The following is an 18,452-nucleotide window of genomic DNA, read 5'->3' as shown; positions in this document are numbered from 1 at the left end:
GTACCAACCGTTGTTTGACCTCAATTTCTATTATCACTATATTTTGATGATGAGAAAATATGAAATACGTCATCTGCGAAAATTTGAACTATCTAGCTATCACGGCTTATGAGATAAAACCTGGTTACGAACCAACTCCTTTATTTACGAAACCCTGAAAATGATATTTTACCCAGCTTGCCCCATTTGATCTGTCGATGGCTATCTATTTTTAAATCAGACTGTAACCACTCCATACCTCCTACAAATCATTACTCTTCCACTTATCACATTTGTCTTTGACAGTTAAAGTTCTCCAACGTCAGAATTAACTACGGGAAACGTTGTTAGTCTACAATATGTTGAGGATCACGGATAGGCAATTGTTCCATGCAAAAGTATGTTCGGGTACAACCATATGTACATATAAAGAAAAACTCCATTTCACTTCAAAATTGCCTTGCCCAAAAGCCATGTTTCTTTTATCTGGGTTGAAAATGCCCTGTCTTCAACCCAAGACGAGGGCATAAAATAAGGATATGTCGGAGCCCCGTCGACTTAAAACGCCAGGCCCTAAGTATATTTGCCTAAGCCAGAATCACGGGATTGCTCCCGCATGCTCTGTGCGAATCTGGAACGCAGGCAAATGCCTATGAAATAAAACAATTTCTTGATTTCAAACCCAAGACCTCAAGTTTGGAGTATCCTAGCAAGGAGGATATCAACAGGTTTTATACTATTCTCCAAAAATCCATATTCAACAGTTACAGGCTGTTGAAATTCCCGGCGTGTGTCTGAAATCAACAGCTATCGCGATCTCGATTGCACTACAGCAGTTACAAAGGCGACCGCGACATTGCCGGCCGAGGCGGCCATGTTGCCGAAATGTAATATGCGTAATACCACGCAATACCGGTCATTATTGCCAGTTCACTTATAAAACTATTTGTGCAATTTTGTTGGTGCAAATATTTTTGTAAGTACATTATAAAAATTCAAAGATTTTGTAACATTCACGTTATCAAAGAATCTAAACGGATTGAGCGATATTCATAATTAGTTTGCATATATTTATTGGGGCTAAGAATTTGCAAAAAAATAAGTTATTATAAAAAAAAAAAATAGGTTTAAGTGCGAACGGAACCCTATTACTGAGTCTCGGCTGTCTGCCCGTCCGTCTTGCACTAGCATGTATCTCACGACCAATTAGTTAAGCAATATTTTTATTATTTCACCGCTAAAACAACAAAGAAATAGCTGTAACAGCATCCCGCTTATTGAAGGATCATAGTAACTACATCTTGTTAACGGCGAACGAGGAACAATGATATGAGAACGTATGTATTTTTTAAATCAAAAAGAAACCTATATTCAATTGTCTTTAGTAAAAGTTGACAATCAATTCTTCCACTGTTTTGTTCATATTCAGGGTTAAACAACTTAAAACTAAGTTAAGGACACAACACAAATATTTTCAATCTATTTTTAAACTTGAACAATTTAATATACACTCACAAAGAGTTATCGTCAAGTATTGTGTAATTTTATGAGAAAAATATATTAAAAACAAACTCTTGTTAATTCACAAGTACTACAATGGAATTTATGTTTATATATTGTGTTATTTTTCACACGACGAAAAATTGTTTAAGTATTCTTTGCTCTACATTCGTCACGGTTATTACAACAAAAGATCTTAGAAGTAATATATTGCTTTTAGTTATTTAACACCAGAAAGAATGTTAAATACTGATATAGCTAAGTGGTTGGGGTTACCACGCCAAGCCTACTGAGCGCGACGTATAGCAGGTTCAATCGTAGGACAAGCGTTTGTATGATCCACGTTTGCTAGTCTTGAGTCTGGGTGTCTTATGCATGTGTCAAGAATGTTTCTAAAAACCACGCAAGGATAAAAGTCCTAGATCCTAGATCTAAGGATTAGGTTTCATGCCTTGTGGGCAAAAAAGGAACATCCCTGTTAATAAGGTTCCGCTGTATGACCGTTTGTCTATCACCAGGATGTATCTTGTAAACCGCTTTCCTTATACAACTTCATGATCTGTGAGAAATACAACTGTCAATCAGTTTTAATTGTTACTATTTCTCATAGATCATGTAGTTCTATGGCTGCAGCAACAACAACAACAAATAATAAAAGTCTAAATTGAGATGGTCATCAATTTGATTTATGTTTTTTTTCTCTTTAGCCTGATTATTTGAAACCCCATAGTCATAAGCTTGACTCGCTCTTGACTAGTTTTCTGCTAACTTTTTAATTTATTTACTTAACCACAAAACTGTCATAATTACTTTACACAAGTAGCAGTGAGGTGCTCATTGATGCAAGTCAGTGTTTCTTGCCAAATTTTATCTCGTCATTGTAATCGCAATCCGTTGGGTAACGAACGAGGCGAATACATCTTTTATTTTCTTTGGCACTATTGTAAACAGGTTAAGGAAAGAAGGTTTTTATGTGTACCGTAAAAAGTAAAAGATCTTAGCTTTAAAAATAGTATCAGCCCCATAGTTTCAAATAAAAAAGCTTAAAACAGCGTGACGGATTAAAAGTTAAACACTTTTTTTCTTGTGGCATTTTTCTGATAGTTTCAGCTGTTACTGCCGGTATCTTGTAATGATATATGAACCATTTGGATATTTAACACCTACTTTCCTCTGTTGACTACTTGTAGTCAAAAGTACGGAACAAAAATGCCGTTTTTATTAATCAAAGAGTGCCTCACCTATACTAAGTGATGCTAAGTCTTCAGAACCAGAATTAAAAGTGGTCAACAGGCTAATTGCAATAATAGGTATGGGAAAAACGTCTGAAAGAACGGAAATTTACTCTAATTGTAACAAGGTGTTCATAGTAACAACACAACACTGGATATCGGCTGCAAACTATCGAATAAGATGTTACGTTCGTCCTGCGATAGACCACACTTCCGTTTAATCCTTTTATTTATGGAAAAACAATTGCTAGTGTTCAGATCGAACGCGCCACAAATCAGACTCAGTAATTGCCGTAGTAACATAGGCCACTTAGCCACCCGTGCAGCTAGCCAAAAAAATCTAATCAAGCTAAATCATGTCTTAATAAAAATTTTAGTTTCATTATTTGCAAACGATTTATATAGTAGTAATGTCTTCGTCACCCGATCTGGACGTTGAGCAGTTAGCACGTTCAATTGGCCAACAGCTTGGCTGCAGGTGTAGGATTGGCCAACGTTGGCTATAGCAATCTAGAGCGTAATGCGTTTTAAATCTAGGATGGGTATAATTTTAACATTAAATATTTATTCGTTATTTGTGTCAAGTTCAATGTTTGGGACAAAATGGTTCCTCAAATTACGTTACATAACAAAAGATTTATATTGTTGACCTTTAAATAAGTACTTGTTGTTATAGCAGCAGCAGAATTTCAAAAATGGGAAAATTTCAACTGTCCAGCTATCACGGTTCTTGAGATACAGCTTGGAGACAGACGGACTAACGGAAAGACAGACGGCCGTTATTTGGTGAAGTTTTTACCTTTCATGTACAGAAAATATACTGACTTTCGGTAACGCTTGAGTACCACTTTCTATAATAACTGAACGATCCACTTATAAAGAAAAAATGGCCGTCGCGTATATATACTTTTGAGGAAGAACTACTGTCAAATAAAAATGGTGTTGTATTTTGGTGGATGACAAATATATTTGGGGGTCCCACAAATTAATTTCCCCCATTCATTTATCATTAGTCTGCTTGTACAGAATCCTCAGTGTCCGCATCGGACTTGACCCTTTTTAATTTGTTTAAACACATCATTTCTCCGTACTCTAAAGGTCAACAATGTTTTTCTTTCACTTAACCAAGGCGACCAAGGAGGCAAAGACTAACATTGAATTTCTACTTAACGTTATTCCCATGTAAATTATATTAACAGCATCGTAAGGTTATTTAATATTTTGATAACTTTGGTAGCTTGTGGATACCGAAGTTAAAGGATTTGTTTAATTATTCGCATGTTAATTGACCTTAACTCGATAAGGTCTTGGAATTGTTAATTTATTAGGTAAATGATGTAACACTGATGAGGTAAATATGGTGCTGTAACAGCAAACAATTGTGATTGTTTAGTGTTTTATAGAATCAGAATATCGGATATCCCGATAAAACATATTCTGTGTTCTTTTAGATTTTCGTAACTATGAGTAAAATGGAACCCTTTTACTGAGAGTCGGCTGTCTCAGCTGTCTGAATCTCTTTCGCCAGGCTGTATCTCAAGAACCGTGATAGCTTAAAAGTTAAAAATTGATATTAAAGATTGAGGCAAAGAAACTATTGGTACGATCATAAATTGAATAGGTGTTCCAAACCTTTAGCTTTCGAATGACGTCTGTTTGACGATTTTTGCATCACGTAATTAAAACTCAGGAACATAATTACCATCAAAGAACAAAAAATCATACAATTCATGGTCTTATTCTTTGAAATACTGACACAAATCATCGACAGGACCAGTTTTGTCACGCAACAAGACAAGACTCATACGAAATTATGTAAGAATATGTTATATTATAAAATTGGACATTAAGGAAAATAAAACGTCACGATTGCACACCTCGTAAACTTAATGTGTCTGAGAACGTTTGCGTATGCGAAGGTTGATGGTGCAAGAAGCCCTTAACCAAGGTCACATACGAGATATATGCATTATGGAGGTTTTTTTTCTTCTCGGAATTAATGCAAAAGTTTACTCTATGACTATAAGAGAACTCGTTATGAGTTTTCCCAAAATAGCCTAGTGTTTCCAGTTAGGTATTGAGAGATCAAAAGTTTTTAATTTTCAATACAAAGCTGAAATTCATGGTAAACAGTAAATGGAAAACAGAGGCTCTCGACCATCAAAATCGATCTTTTCATCACTTTTTTGAAGGCTCTTCCTAAAAAAGAATAGTTAAAGAGGAATGATATTCTAATTGATTTACATTGTTACTGATTACTACTAAGTATCTTGTTAATTACTCATTAAGAAAAGTCAGTTGTAAGATATAGTCATTAAGATCTGATCAGAATGTAAATCGCTATTAATTGCTCATCTCTGGAAAAGTAAAATATAAATAGTCCATTTTAATATGTATAGCGATACGTCTTAAAGTATTTATTACCTATAAAATACTACAGCAGTTACGTGACGAGAATCCAATGAGATCGGGGCAAAATACCAATTCAATGATGTGGAATTACGATTATGCTAGCAGGTGTGCATTTTGTATTTCTACAGTTCAAAATGCTAGTTACTAAAGGTTACTAAAGTTAAACTAGTCAAAAATTAAAGAGTAAATGATCATTCTACCAAATTGGTCCCAGTGTACGGTCCCTGGGGAACACCTTGCCTAAAATCACGACTCTATGTTAAATATGCGTCATCTGGGGGGTCTAAAGATAAGCAAAACAGTTGTCCATGATATTTAAAAAAAAAACTTCAAAATTTTAGACTTTAAGTTGCCAGGTGATATTGAAGTTGACATCGACATATTAGGCTTAAATTTTGACGGATTTTCTTTTGTGACTTAAAATTTATCAAGTCGAAAAGAATAACAGCGATGCATACGGCAAACATACGATTAACAAAACTCACAATAAATTTTTTGTCTCCAAGGTTTGATATCTTATTGTTCGAGACAGTGCTGCCATATCGAAGGACCTTTCAAAGAGAAATTCAATGAGAGTGACGTAATTCCTGATAGACAATACATTACGTTATCAGATATCAATCGAGGCATTGTCCAAGTAAACAATGAACGTCCGTGTTAAGACAATACTGGTTATGATTTGGGCACTCACGCGTTTAATCAAAAAGTTTTGGTTGGTGTAGAGACAAAGAGAGTTGTTTAGTAGAACGGAGTTGTTTGTCATTTGCTTTGGATTTTATCCGAGAATAGAGATGGCTAGAATATCTTTGCTCTGATCAAATTCATTTATTCGAGCCCTAGAGATTTCTCAAAGCAATAATTTATTCTGTCAATTTGAGTAGTAAAGTAATGATACTTGAGTCGATTCATGCAGTCGACATTTCTCAACTAAGGGCCTAGGTAGGTAGTTAGTAGTGTCTCAACCACGTGGTCTATACAAACGAATATTTCGGCGACTTTTAGTGATCTTAGAAATGTTACTTATCAGTAGGGGTTGGTATTATTTTTATTGAAATTTGTATGTACATGTATACGTTATACAGAAGATACTCTTTACTAGCGTGGCTATCATAGAAAGGAAAGGACTTCACACATTCGATTTTAGGGGAAAAGCCTTAAGAAACTTTTCAAGGATTTCCATTATGAAAATTCAAAGACTTTATCATGAAAACCACGGAAGTTTGAGGGCAATAACTGAATACACATGACGTCATCTAACGCCCTTGCGAAATACAAATCATAGTGATTCTGTAAATGTAATATTTGACATCCATTTAACGAGTCATTTTACACTTGGAATCACCAACATATTTCAGTGTCATATTTTTGGAAATCAAAAGGTATTTGCATATTTTATTGTATGCCTTGAAATGACCTATTATACTCTGATTAATGTTCAAAAAATATTATAATTTGGCAATTTTTTGCTAAGAATTACGTAATTTTTCATGCATTGTGATAGGTTGTGTGTGTTTGCCTGCTTGCTTGTATATTTCAGGCACTTTAAAAACACGCAATGAAGTGGTTTAAAAGTCTTTTCTATGAAAAGTGCTGCATTAAAAACGTCAACGTACAATTTTCGTGTTAAAGAATTATTATCATAGCAAGGTGGACTGTTGCATTCGTTTGCTAAAAAGGAGTTTGTTTGGAGAGGTATGCTTTCCAAAGATTATCATTAAACTTATAGAAAACGGTACCAAAAGGGAAACAGGTTAGAGCTATTTCAGCAATTTAAGCAGCGGCATTGGTTTCTATTGATTGAAATCCACCCATGTCTTCCTTTGTCTTTCGTGTACCGGGACTACGGTATCTCTAACAGTACTTTAAATTATCATTAAGTAGAAAACTTTCCAGTCAAAAGGAGATGATGGTTAATTTCCCAAGTCCAGTAAATAAAAAAGAAGGTAATCACAGCTTTATTAAATGATGTAACGGTTTACTCACGCGTATTTATCGGGGTAGCCCGGCTAGTTTCGGACCCAACCGATTAAGGACTCCGGTTGGGTCCGAAACTAGTCGGGCTACCCCGATAAATACGCGTGAGTAAACCGATACATCATTTAATAATGAATCAGTCTCACGATAGTTATTATAAAAAGGCATCATAGCTGTTATAGATGCTGAAATTGAAAGCAAAATTGTTACCTAATATTATTATACAGAATACGAAGAGTTCCACCATCAGAGTTATCACATGAATACCGACAACCTTGAAGACGTCTTCATAGAAACTCAAGTATTCAAAGATTTTTTTCTACAATTGCTTTACAATGAAAATCGTTTTGGCGACCATTCATCACACTTTAAAACTGACAGCCGTTTAGCACTTTTAGCGTGACTAGCAAAAAATAATGGTTGTATAAAAAAAACGTACTTATTTGTATTTGTCTATTATAAATGAGTTGTAATTGTGATTTCCTTCAACAATAAAACTTTATTAAGTGACTTATTACCCATATGTATAATTATTAGATTTTATACCGTCGTAAATATCTCTTGTCATATACAAATAATATTTATGAATAGATCTTTGGTTTCTTGGTTATTTCAAGGGCTTTCAAATCTGCTTCAAAAGTCGTGATAGTTAAATAAAGCTCTAACTTACCTCTCTCTTAACACTGGGTCCAATCCAACTGTTGGCTCATCCAATATGAGAAGTTCAGGTTCATGAACTAGTGCCGCTGCAAGGGAAACCCGCCTCTGCTGACCTCCAGACAAGGTCTTTATGAGGCGATTTCCGCTTGGCAAGTCCAAAAGATTACTGAGAAACTCGAATCGTTCCACCATCTTTTCCATTTTCATTCCGTATATCCGTCCAAAGTAGTAAATTGCATCGCGAACTGTGAATTCGCCGACTAGAGCTATGTCCTGTGGACAAAATAATGCATTTTAAATTACCACTTCTGGCTTGCATTTACCTTTTTATACTAAGCATAGGGATTTAAGGGTTTATTATGCTGTTATTTATTTATTTGGCTCACCAACAATGGGTACACTGTTACATTTAAAATAAAAATACATCGTGAACTTAATTCTAAGCGTCTCACTACTTATACAAGAGCACTGCATGCATACTTCATTTTACCACACCCTCAAATACTGACACATACTATACATGGTACATATACAATATACATGGGCTTGCGGTAAAATTTTTTGCACAACTAAATAATTAAACAGTAAGTCTTTACCTGTGGCATATATCCGACTCTCGGTCCAGGAACACCGCTGCCCTTCTCTCCGGGCCTTCCACCGAGGACCCATATGTTTCCGCTGTCCAGTTTTCTTCTTCCAACAATGCATGACAGAAGTGTCGTTTTCCCGCAGCCAGAAGGTCCAAGTAGACCGTATCTGTTTAGAGAAAATTGTCTTTTTAGTTATTTGCTTTTAGGGCCATGACCAAAGTGTGGGACTTGGGCTTGAGGACAAATGAGTCTTTTCATGAATAATAAATTCTTTTCACGAATCCTGTGATAAATACTTAGGGGAACAAGAATCGCAAAACTAAAAATATTTTTATAATAACTATCGTGAGACTGATTCATTATTAAAATATGTAACGGTTTACTCACGCATATTTATCGGGGTATCCCGACTAGTTTCGGACCCAAACGGAGTCCTTAATCATGAGCAGACGCGGCGGATCGCATTCGTGGACCACACAACTGCTTGTCCTATGCGGGGATCGAACCCGCATAAGACAAGCAGTTTGACCCGTGTCGAGTGCAAGGTTTCTGTTTCACCAGTCTACCACATTTACAAACGTCACAAAAACTTACATAATTCCTCTATCGACGACCATGTCCATTTCTTTGAGCACGGGTTTGAAGTCAGCTTTGTTGGGCCTGCCATAGTACTTGCAGGCCTTCTCCACGATCACCGCGGCCGAACAGACCGCCATCTTAGTTTAGTATGCGCTGTTCCCGATTAGAACGATGCCATCTTCTTTCTGGAGACAAAGAGATATATGTTAAAAATGATTTGGGTATTAGGAGCCTATGTCTAACAGTGGTCTGGTTTGGTTATTTACTGACTTAGCGGAAAAGACACCTTTGGAAAGGTTTAGGAATAAGGATTATAAAATATTGCATTGCAGGATCTAATTCTCGATTTTTATAGTCAGTTTAATTTATCTGATTCTATAAAAGTTATTTAGTTGTTTAGTTCCTCATTACCCTAGCGTTTTAACAATTATATTGGGGTCGGCTTCCAGTCTAAACGGATACAGCTAAGTACTAGATTACTGTGTTTTATAAGGAACAACTGCCTTTCAGACATCCTCAACCCAGTAACTTGAGCAACAAGATAGCACTTAATAATACTGGTTGTCAGACTTTCTAGATTCTGACTATCCATAAAGAATGTCAAGGTTGTATGAATAACAGCCCGGAGTCACAAACTTAACGTCCCTGCCGTAACACTGAATTAATATTTACTTAGTTTAATACCTTAATCTATTCCTTATTTATATACCTTAAATCCTTTTTAATATTTAAAATTCAATTAAGTTGCTGGAATAATGAGGTGGTACAAGGAAAATGTTTTGGAAACCAATGTTTGTCTTGTAGTTCATGAGAAACATGCAGTGGAATACTTTTAATCATTTACGTGTTTAAACGAAGACCAATCAATAAATATGTATGATTCCATTGAAATTCTGTTGAGTACGTGGATCCGTCCCTCATGGGAGTTTAACTTTAAAGGACGAATTTAAATACAATTGTTAACTCAAGTTGAAGATAATATAGGGCCGTGTGTGTTGACTAAAATGACTCTTTGAAAGACTGCTTAAGTGTGAGTAAAAATTGAGTCACTAGGGGATCCGGGCCAAATGGGCTAAAAAAATGGAGCCTATTTCATTTATGACCGTACTAAGCGTTTTTTAATCTCGATGTTAATTTTCATTATTTCAAAAAAATATCAGCTATTTAAATATTACGGGTCATAAGAAACAGCCTGGTTCAGTTTAAACCTTTTTTTTAAAGTGCTTAAAATTATAAGTTAGTAATATTTATTTTTCATACTGATATTACTTAGGAGAAGACTATTGTCAAAATGTTGAAATCACTCAATCCAGAAACTCTGTATTCAGTTGCGTCTAAGGCGTTCAATTTGAATAGAAACAAGTCATACTACTTAACTGACAGCCAACTTAATTAGTGTATTTATAAAAATCACAGACTGAACTCAGAGATCGGAAATATTCGCTCGAACTTCCGCTACGGTTTGTCGTGCAAGCAATTATCTGTAATAGCCAAGTTTTCCTAGCACTTAACTGTTATTTGGTGAATTACAGAGCCGTTGGAACGTGGTTTACTTCGTTTAGTGCTAATTGTATGGTTTAGGTAGTTGAGGTTTAAACGTCACGAAGGCATCGTTTTGCTGGGTCTTTGGAGTGTTGGAGAAACGGTACTCAGACTCGATTTTTCAAGTCGGTCTTTATGCGATTTAATTGACTGGAAATGATAAGCTATACTCATAAAATGGATGCTAATTTGGTTATACTATTTATCTGCACTTCTCGCAAGCAACACGAAACTTTTAAGACTGGTTATCAGAACTATTTAATAAATAATTAAATATACCACAACTCACACACAACGCCATCTAGTCTCAAACTAATCAAAGTCAAATGATGACAAAAATCCAACCGAAACGAAAAACAAACAAGAAAGTGAGTGTATTAAAACTGTGTAAGAATGTTTATCAGTATATTATATGAGTATATTATAAATAGTGGCTACTCATAACACAAGCTTTGCTTAATTTAAAACTAGATGGCGTTGTGTGATAGTTGCGGTCTATAGAATTCATGAAAAAAATAATAGAAATAACAGTAGAAAATTGTCAGAAATAATGATAATTATTACAAAAACGTAGAAAATCAAAAAGTCGCCTTGGATACGCTGAGGACAGGATTCGAACCTGCGCGGGTATAACCCATTGGATTTCAAGTCCAACTCCTTAACCACTCGGACACCTCAGCTATATATTGCTGCCGCGAATTTATAGTTCTTTATGTGCTGTTATAATATAAATTGTACCTATAATCGTTTTGACATACTGCAATATTTTTATTGTTTTATCCGAGTAAAGTGAGTCATACGAATATTTTTGCTATTTATTGCTGAAAGATTATAACAATATCTTTTGATGAATACAATTTGTATGTGTAGAGTGAGAAATAATGACCGTGATGTCTCTAACGTCATAGATTTGGCAAACAAGCGCCATAGACTAATCTGAGACTAAATCATTATGTAATGAATTATAGATACACGGTCCAAAAACGAATTTTCTACATCCACACAAATATAAAGATCTTTCTTTTATTTACTTATCACACTTCTAAAAATAGTTTAAATTACAACTTAACCTTACTATAACACGTTTTTAGTAAACAATAATACAGCAGACGTTTCGTAGACGCTTGCGCATATCATTCAAAACAGACTGTAGAGTCAGTACAGATATGACGTTACAAAATATACCTTACCGCTATGTACATAAAGGCTACACTTTCTTCCATTACATTAACTTTGATATGCCAAAGTAAACCTTATTTATCTATACATAAAGACTTTTCAAGTTTGGTATGCCACACATAGAGTTCTATTGAAAACTCATCATGAATGAACATACGAAATTGAACCTTATTTGTATAGGCATAGAGACTATCGATATTTGGAAGGTGATTAGGTCATAGACTCTACAGAATAATCGAGAAAGATTTAAATGCTTTCGTTTTAGGTGTTGTTGAATCATATTGATGGGCTAGTACGTCAAGATGTACTCAAGCCAAGTTTTGATCACAATTTACATAGCAGAATTGATTTCGAAGCATTGTTTTGTAATTGGTATCAAATTAGTCAGTGTACGATAAACTAGGAGTAAGTATTGAAGATAGTTTTATTGTTGGTAAAATATCACATATTATGTAGGGAGTTAAAAGAAATGTCTTTATTATAATTTTGAGCTAAAAACAGTTTTTAATGTCACGATTAAATTACAATTCGGCACAACTTAGTATCTTAAACAAATGGTAAAATGGCAATTATGTACGTAACATTTTCTTTTCGAATTTACAGGGTGACTCTAAAATAGGGTGACTCTAGGTTTTCAATCATTAACAATAATTATAAAACACGAAAAAAACTATGATCCATGAAACACGGAAGCTTCGATATTTATTTCTAAAACAACCACAACATTCGAAAAGTCGATGTGTGTCTTGGGATCGAACTCGAGACCTCTTGCTCGGCAGTCCTTTGTACATTGAATTAGCACCTAAAGTCTTCGAATGAAAGAGTAAGAAATATGTTATCACACTTCTCACGCATGTTATCTCACGTTATATCATTGTTACGTCACAGTGTTATGGTTGCTGTTTTATCGCTATCACTACACATTAGCAGATCAATGTTATTATAACAAAATTACACAGTTAATGAGCAAAAATATTGCTAAAGTCACATACATAATAATTAATAACAAATAACGACATATGAGTGCAGATTTAATTTTTTTTTATCTTTTCTGCTTGGTATGAAATTTTTGCGTTATTTTAAAGAAATCGTTTTAACATTTTTTTTATTAATATGAGCGACAAAATTAGTTCGCGTTTTGCATTCTTTTAGCTTTTTCTATATACGTAAAATTACTCAAAACGAAAAAACTGAACGCATTCAATTCATATTGGCAGACGAACAGATGATTATAAATATTGTTTATGCAAGTTCGGGTACGGAAACGGGGTCGAATCCACAATCAGCCATCGAAACCTGTTAGTTTGTCCCACTGAACTCTTTTACCACACACACAGACGCACGAGTGTCGTTATTTGCGAACCTTGCCTTTATTTAATGAATTTCGTTGTGTGAGTAATGCGTTTGTCCAATGATCCACGATTATTGTGGTCTTTTAAAGTGGTGATGAATTAACTTGAAGTAGTTCATCTTCTTTCTAGGCTAGTTTGGTCTTGTTATTGTTTTTATGAAGTGTTTGATTGAAATATTGTGGGCAATTAGCGAATTATCAGATGACTTGTGATGGATTATATATATGTATTGTGCCTTCGCATTGTAATGATTAACAACGCATCGACCATGGAATTAAACACACTCACAAGAAATTTCAATATGATTTATTTGGATTAAAAAGTGCACGCGTTTTGTTATCAAACTGTTATTGCAAGCTGTTTTTTTTCAAATAAATATCCCCCCTCCCCCTAAAAGGTATCAAAAAGGGGGAAATTGAATGGCTGTTATTATTCTATTTTTGAAAAGACCTTTCGCATTATTTACCAAACCTAAAAGCAAAACTCATGTACCTACTCCCAAAACAAGCTACCAACAAAAAATCCAAACAAATCGTGTCGTCACCAATAAACGTGTCGGAACCATTGGACACAGACACTCGTAGATACTTGATGCAATGCGTTATGTGATCTCGGATGACCGGAACAGTGTGAGCCAACCTTTGTTATGTCATCGACCCCGTATCTCGATGCAAGTGGACAACGACTTTGTCGCTTTTCGTCTAAATGGAGAAGTATGTTAGTAACCTAGAGGCTGTATGTAGGTGAGGATTAAAGGGATATAGAGTATATAGAATATTTTGACTTATACCTACTTATAATTTACAGATCCTTATAAAAAGAGTGCTTGTGAAATGAATGTTTGTGAAAACCCCCGCGACACAGGGATTTGGTTATATATTGAGGGAGTCCTTTTTTTAATGAAATAAATAAGATATAATTAAAAAGAAATAGAAAGGGACCAAAAGAAACCCTATGACTAAGGTACCGCTGTCGAACCGTCTTTCCCGTCCTTGTATCATTAGACGGTATCCCATGAACCATGATAGCTAAAGAATTGAAATTTTCAGAGATGATGTAAAGATTAAAGAATTCATGTTTTCTTCAGCGTATCTTACAATAAATAAAGAAAACATATTTTGAAAATGACATATCTGTAAAGACTTTTTCTAAGTTGGGATTGAACCCGCATGTCGTGCGCAAACATCTATACATAGAACCCACAAGGCTACTATGATAAAATTTAGATAAATCAATACATAATACTTACCAGTATGTGTTTCATAATATTTATAACCTAACAGAACTTTTATGATTTAAATAGCCTTAATATTGAAACTACTAGAATGTCAAGGTTTTAAATGTTTTGCTCAAAGAGTATTTATTTACGAATTTATAAGGTTGTACGATGTCCTTACATTTGATTATCATTTCAATGTAATATTTGCAGTAGTAAATTCCTGTTTATTTTTTATATTGGCGCCACACCTTGGGCAATAAAAAAATATCAGTAACATGTATTTTTTTTAACCGATTTCAAAAATGGTGATGTTCTCCATTCTTCTGTATTTTATTTTTGTTTCCGATGTACTTTTGACTAGCGGAAAGATTATTCTTTTTTCATTTAATATGAAAAAGCTGTTATTTGGTACCGTAAAAAATGAACAGTTCGGTAGTTTTCATATTTATAGTCAATTTTATGTCTTTTTTCCAAAACAATATTTTAATAAACAATTTTTTCAATATGTTCTGTTGGTCGGGCAGACTGACAAACGTATAACCAAGTCCGTTTGTGTTTCATATTATCTTTATAAGGTAAAATACTCTAAACCTAATGAATTTAGTTAGGATATGACCCTTAATATACGTATGTTCATGATTCAAAACGCATTCAAGCATTCATAATTGATATGTCATTCGATGTAATGAGTGAAAGTCGACAGCTGTTGACCATACACAAGAAGGTACGGTTGACAGCGTCAGTGTGAGCGTTTGAATACTTGATCATGGGTTTTGTGTGGTTCAGTTATAGTTAAGCGTCAATGGGAGTTGAGGGTTTGGATTTATAGGAGAGAGATGACACTCTAAGCATTGTAATGCGCTGTCACACTTCCACAACGAGAGCTGTGAAGGGAGACAAACAGGATTTATATTTAGATGGATGGTTATTAAATGGATTTATTAAAATGGCAAGGCAAAGCAGTCATAAAATGATGATTAATATAATAATATTAAAACTTCAATAATTCCACACTGAATTAATAAAGTAAAATTATCTTTTAAATACAATTGTTTAATGCAACAAGACACTAAACTATGACACCCATCTATGATAAGTTAAGATATTTAAATGGTCTACTTTTTATTTTTAGACTTAGAATAATAGACAGGAAATGGGCTTTCAATCCATGATAATGTTTTTATTTAAGCACTTCTCAAAAACTAAACCATTCTGCCTCTTGTCAAGCTGAATGGCATAATGCTCTACAAAACTGAAAATAATCACGGAACTGATAGAAATTAACGTTTCCTGCTCAGTGACTATCGCTAAGCGTTTAATATGGATTAATAACGGTATCGACACCACCAACTAGAGATAGGCATAATGATATTAATTGTATAGTAAGAATACATTGTAACAGCTTCTGAAAGGCAATTGTTATAGAATTATTTATAATGGCCTATCTTTGTAAAGGTTGAGTTGGTAAATTAAAGATGTAAACGTTGCTCTGAATACCTAAATGTGCTTACAATCACAGCCTGAATAGAATGGGTGTTATCAGTTATAAATGAAACTTGAAATGATGTATTGCTATGGTATCGGTTTTGCTGCTGTAAATTATATTCTAGTTTGAGACAAAGGAGAATTATTAAACAAAGAATGAGTAGAAGATTTAACAGATATACCTACACATTTCAATGTGTGCAAATGGTTTTTGGGGTCTGAAAGTGGGGAAGAGCGAATCTATCTATACTAGTCTATACTAGTATATAAAGCTGAAGAGTTTGTTTGTTTGAACGCGCTAATCTCAGGAACTACTGATCCAAATTGAAAAATTATTTTGTGTTGAATAAACCATTAATCGAGGAAGGCTTTAGGCTATAAACCATCACGCTGCGACTAATAGGAGAGCGAAAATACAAAGGAAAATCTGAAAAAATAGGGCAGGTATAAATCATAACTTATATCTTCTACCCACGGGGACGAAGTCGCGGGCAACAGCTAGTATGACATAAAAGCCAATGCATAATGGTGGATTGGAGCCAGGAGTGAATAATTAATAATTCTACTTACAGGAAAAGCAACGTAAGTAAGATGGATACAGATCTATAAGACTAAGCTACTAATAGGAATAATAGGACTTATCAACAGCACAAAAACAAGCATTCATAAATCACGCAAATGCTTACGGGATTGAACCCGCGACACGTCGTGTGTAGGATTCCACTGGAGATCTATACCACTCCGGTAGCCGTGCCGTCATTGGTGTTACAAGAAGGTATTTTTAAAGGTTAGCTGTTTTGAATAATTGACCATATGACCATCAAATTTAGCTATACAAGCGGTTCAATGACTCCTATCTTGCACATAGTACTAAAACACAATCCAAAGGTTAAGTTGCGCAAATCTCTGAGATATGTGTAGCCATGAATATTTCGATGCCCATTTCAAGGTGGTAGAAGGGTCCCAAGTTCTGATAATTACAAGTAATAGCTTTAAAAGCCTTGGGAATAGTTTTTCTTGCATCATTTCTCCTTAGCTCAACTTTTTCCCAATAGGTCTTTTAACCGAGGTCTCGGTTAGCGGCCATGATAGGCCGGGATAGATAGGTAAACTTTGTATTTTTGCGTGTTTATTTTGTAAAACCCTATCCCAAACCCCTTAACACGATAACAAACAAGGAATAAATTGCGGAAGCTGTTGCACTGGATTGGCCATTTGAAATTCGCATTAGAGTGCCGCATATCTGATTGCGGTTGAGAGTCCACCAGCAGAAAAAGGTAACTCTATCTACCAATAAAAGAACACCTCACCAAGATCACGACTACTTTCGCAAGAGTCATATGTAAGAAAAAAAGTCGATTCTTAAGAAAAACAAAAGCTATGAGTATGGATGGATAGCCTATTTGATATCCATAATACAGAGGAAAATACAAACATTATGTAAGCAGACCCTTAAATAAGTATGTATGTATTCATCACAATTATACTCAACAAATTTATCAAAGTATCGTCAGCTTAACAGCTAAAAAATAAATAAATATCTATAATTAATTAAATATCTAGGAATGATCTTTCATTCTTTAACAGTAGGTCTTGAACCAATGACCATAACCTACTAATATGACTTTTACTTTTTACGAACACCTAAGATTTTAATCCCTTGACATATGATCGCGTGTTTATAAGTAATTGTATGTATTTTAAACACTTGACCTTACATTGAGGTTGTATTAGATAATTTACCAGTAGTTTAAGACCTGAAAAATCGTGTTTTGTCTGTCATTGAGATTCTATTGGTTGCTTACGCCTTTCCGTGATTTGTCGAAAATATCTGAAGGATTAGTTATTTTTGTCAAGTGTTTTCAGGAAGTCTGAATATATTTTCATCAAATATCTCAATTACGCAAGGCATTAATTTTTTGTAAGCCCTATTTTTTGTTTGATCAAAAATAAAGTCATTTATTAAAAATAGTAAGTAACACCATGTATTACATTTTAAACTTGTCAAAATACAGTGGCTATGTATGAGGCCACTCAAACGATGATATGTGCAAATAGCACATCATATTCCGTGGGAGCGAGGTAAACGAGTGTTTCGGATATTGGCGGGAAAACAAACTATTAAAGTACCTCGTTATTTGCAATTTAGTTTTAAAGGTAAATCTCTTAAATAATAATTTGAAACTACAGTCTAGTATACTGTCAACATTGTCATACCTCTTGAACGTTTTTGAGGGTCAAACAACACTAAATACAATGTCAAAAATCAGCATTGAAGTTATTTATTTTGCGAATCTATTTATAAGTTTATTACTTCGAGATTAGGGTCATCAATTATAAAATGTCCAAGTAAGGACGTCCGGTTTCAGAGAATCAAAGGTCAAAAAATTAAGAAGTGAAACGGGGTCAATTAATTATTCATGAAGAAAAATTGACGATCGTTATATAGATTGCGCAATTGGATGACCTTAAAATGTGGAATCAAATTGTATGTGGAAAACTTTCAAATGTCGCAACTTTTTATAATGATATACTTATACCAATAGATCTTTAACATGGGAGTGACGAAGCATTAAATGCAAATGATAAACATAATTTGGAACTTAAAAAAAGTGGCAGTTACATGACTAAATGGCTAGGTAGATGATGATGCATTACTCGGCAAACATGCAAAGCTGCGTGCATTTTTGTTCTTTCGCCATTTTTTTGTTTTGAACGATCCTTATACCTGTTTCATCTTTGTAACTAT

The 18,452-nt window shown here is 34.5% G+C and overlaps 1 protein-coding gene and 1 non-coding gene across 2 annotated transcripts in view; both read right to left on the bottom strand.

Moving 5' to 3' along the window:
- The window catches only part of LOC113495360 (ABC transporter G family member 20-like), a 57,217-nt gene that overhangs the window by 13,643 nt on the left and 25,122 nt on the right, over positions 1 to 18,452 (bottom strand). The window contains exons 2-4 of the mRNA XM_026874046.1: positions 8,942 to 9,111; positions 8,354 to 8,513; positions 7,768 to 8,030 (exon numbers count right to left, since the gene is read on the bottom strand). Of these exons, the coding sequence (XP_026729847.1) occupies positions 7,768 to 8,030; positions 8,354 to 8,513; positions 8,942 to 9,063 (545 nt within the window). The 5' untranslated portion in view covers positions 9,064 to 9,111. The remainder of the gene's footprint in view (positions 1 to 7,767; positions 8,031 to 8,353; positions 8,514 to 8,941; positions 9,112 to 18,452) is intronic.
- Positions 11,067 to 11,148, bottom strand: Trnas-uga. Its single transcript has one exon. It is a non-coding gene; the product is annotated as a tRNA-Ser (tRNA).

The sequence above is a fragment of the Trichoplusia ni genome, chromosome 6, assembly GCF_003590095.1.
Source record: "Trichoplusia ni isolate ovarian cell line Hi5 chromosome 6, tn1, whole genome shotgun sequence".
Taxonomy (NCBI): Eukaryota; Metazoa; Arthropoda; class Insecta; order Lepidoptera; family Noctuidae; genus Trichoplusia; species Trichoplusia ni.
Note: the sequence above shows the minus strand (reverse complement) of the source record. Positions and strands in the feature narration are given on the sequence as shown.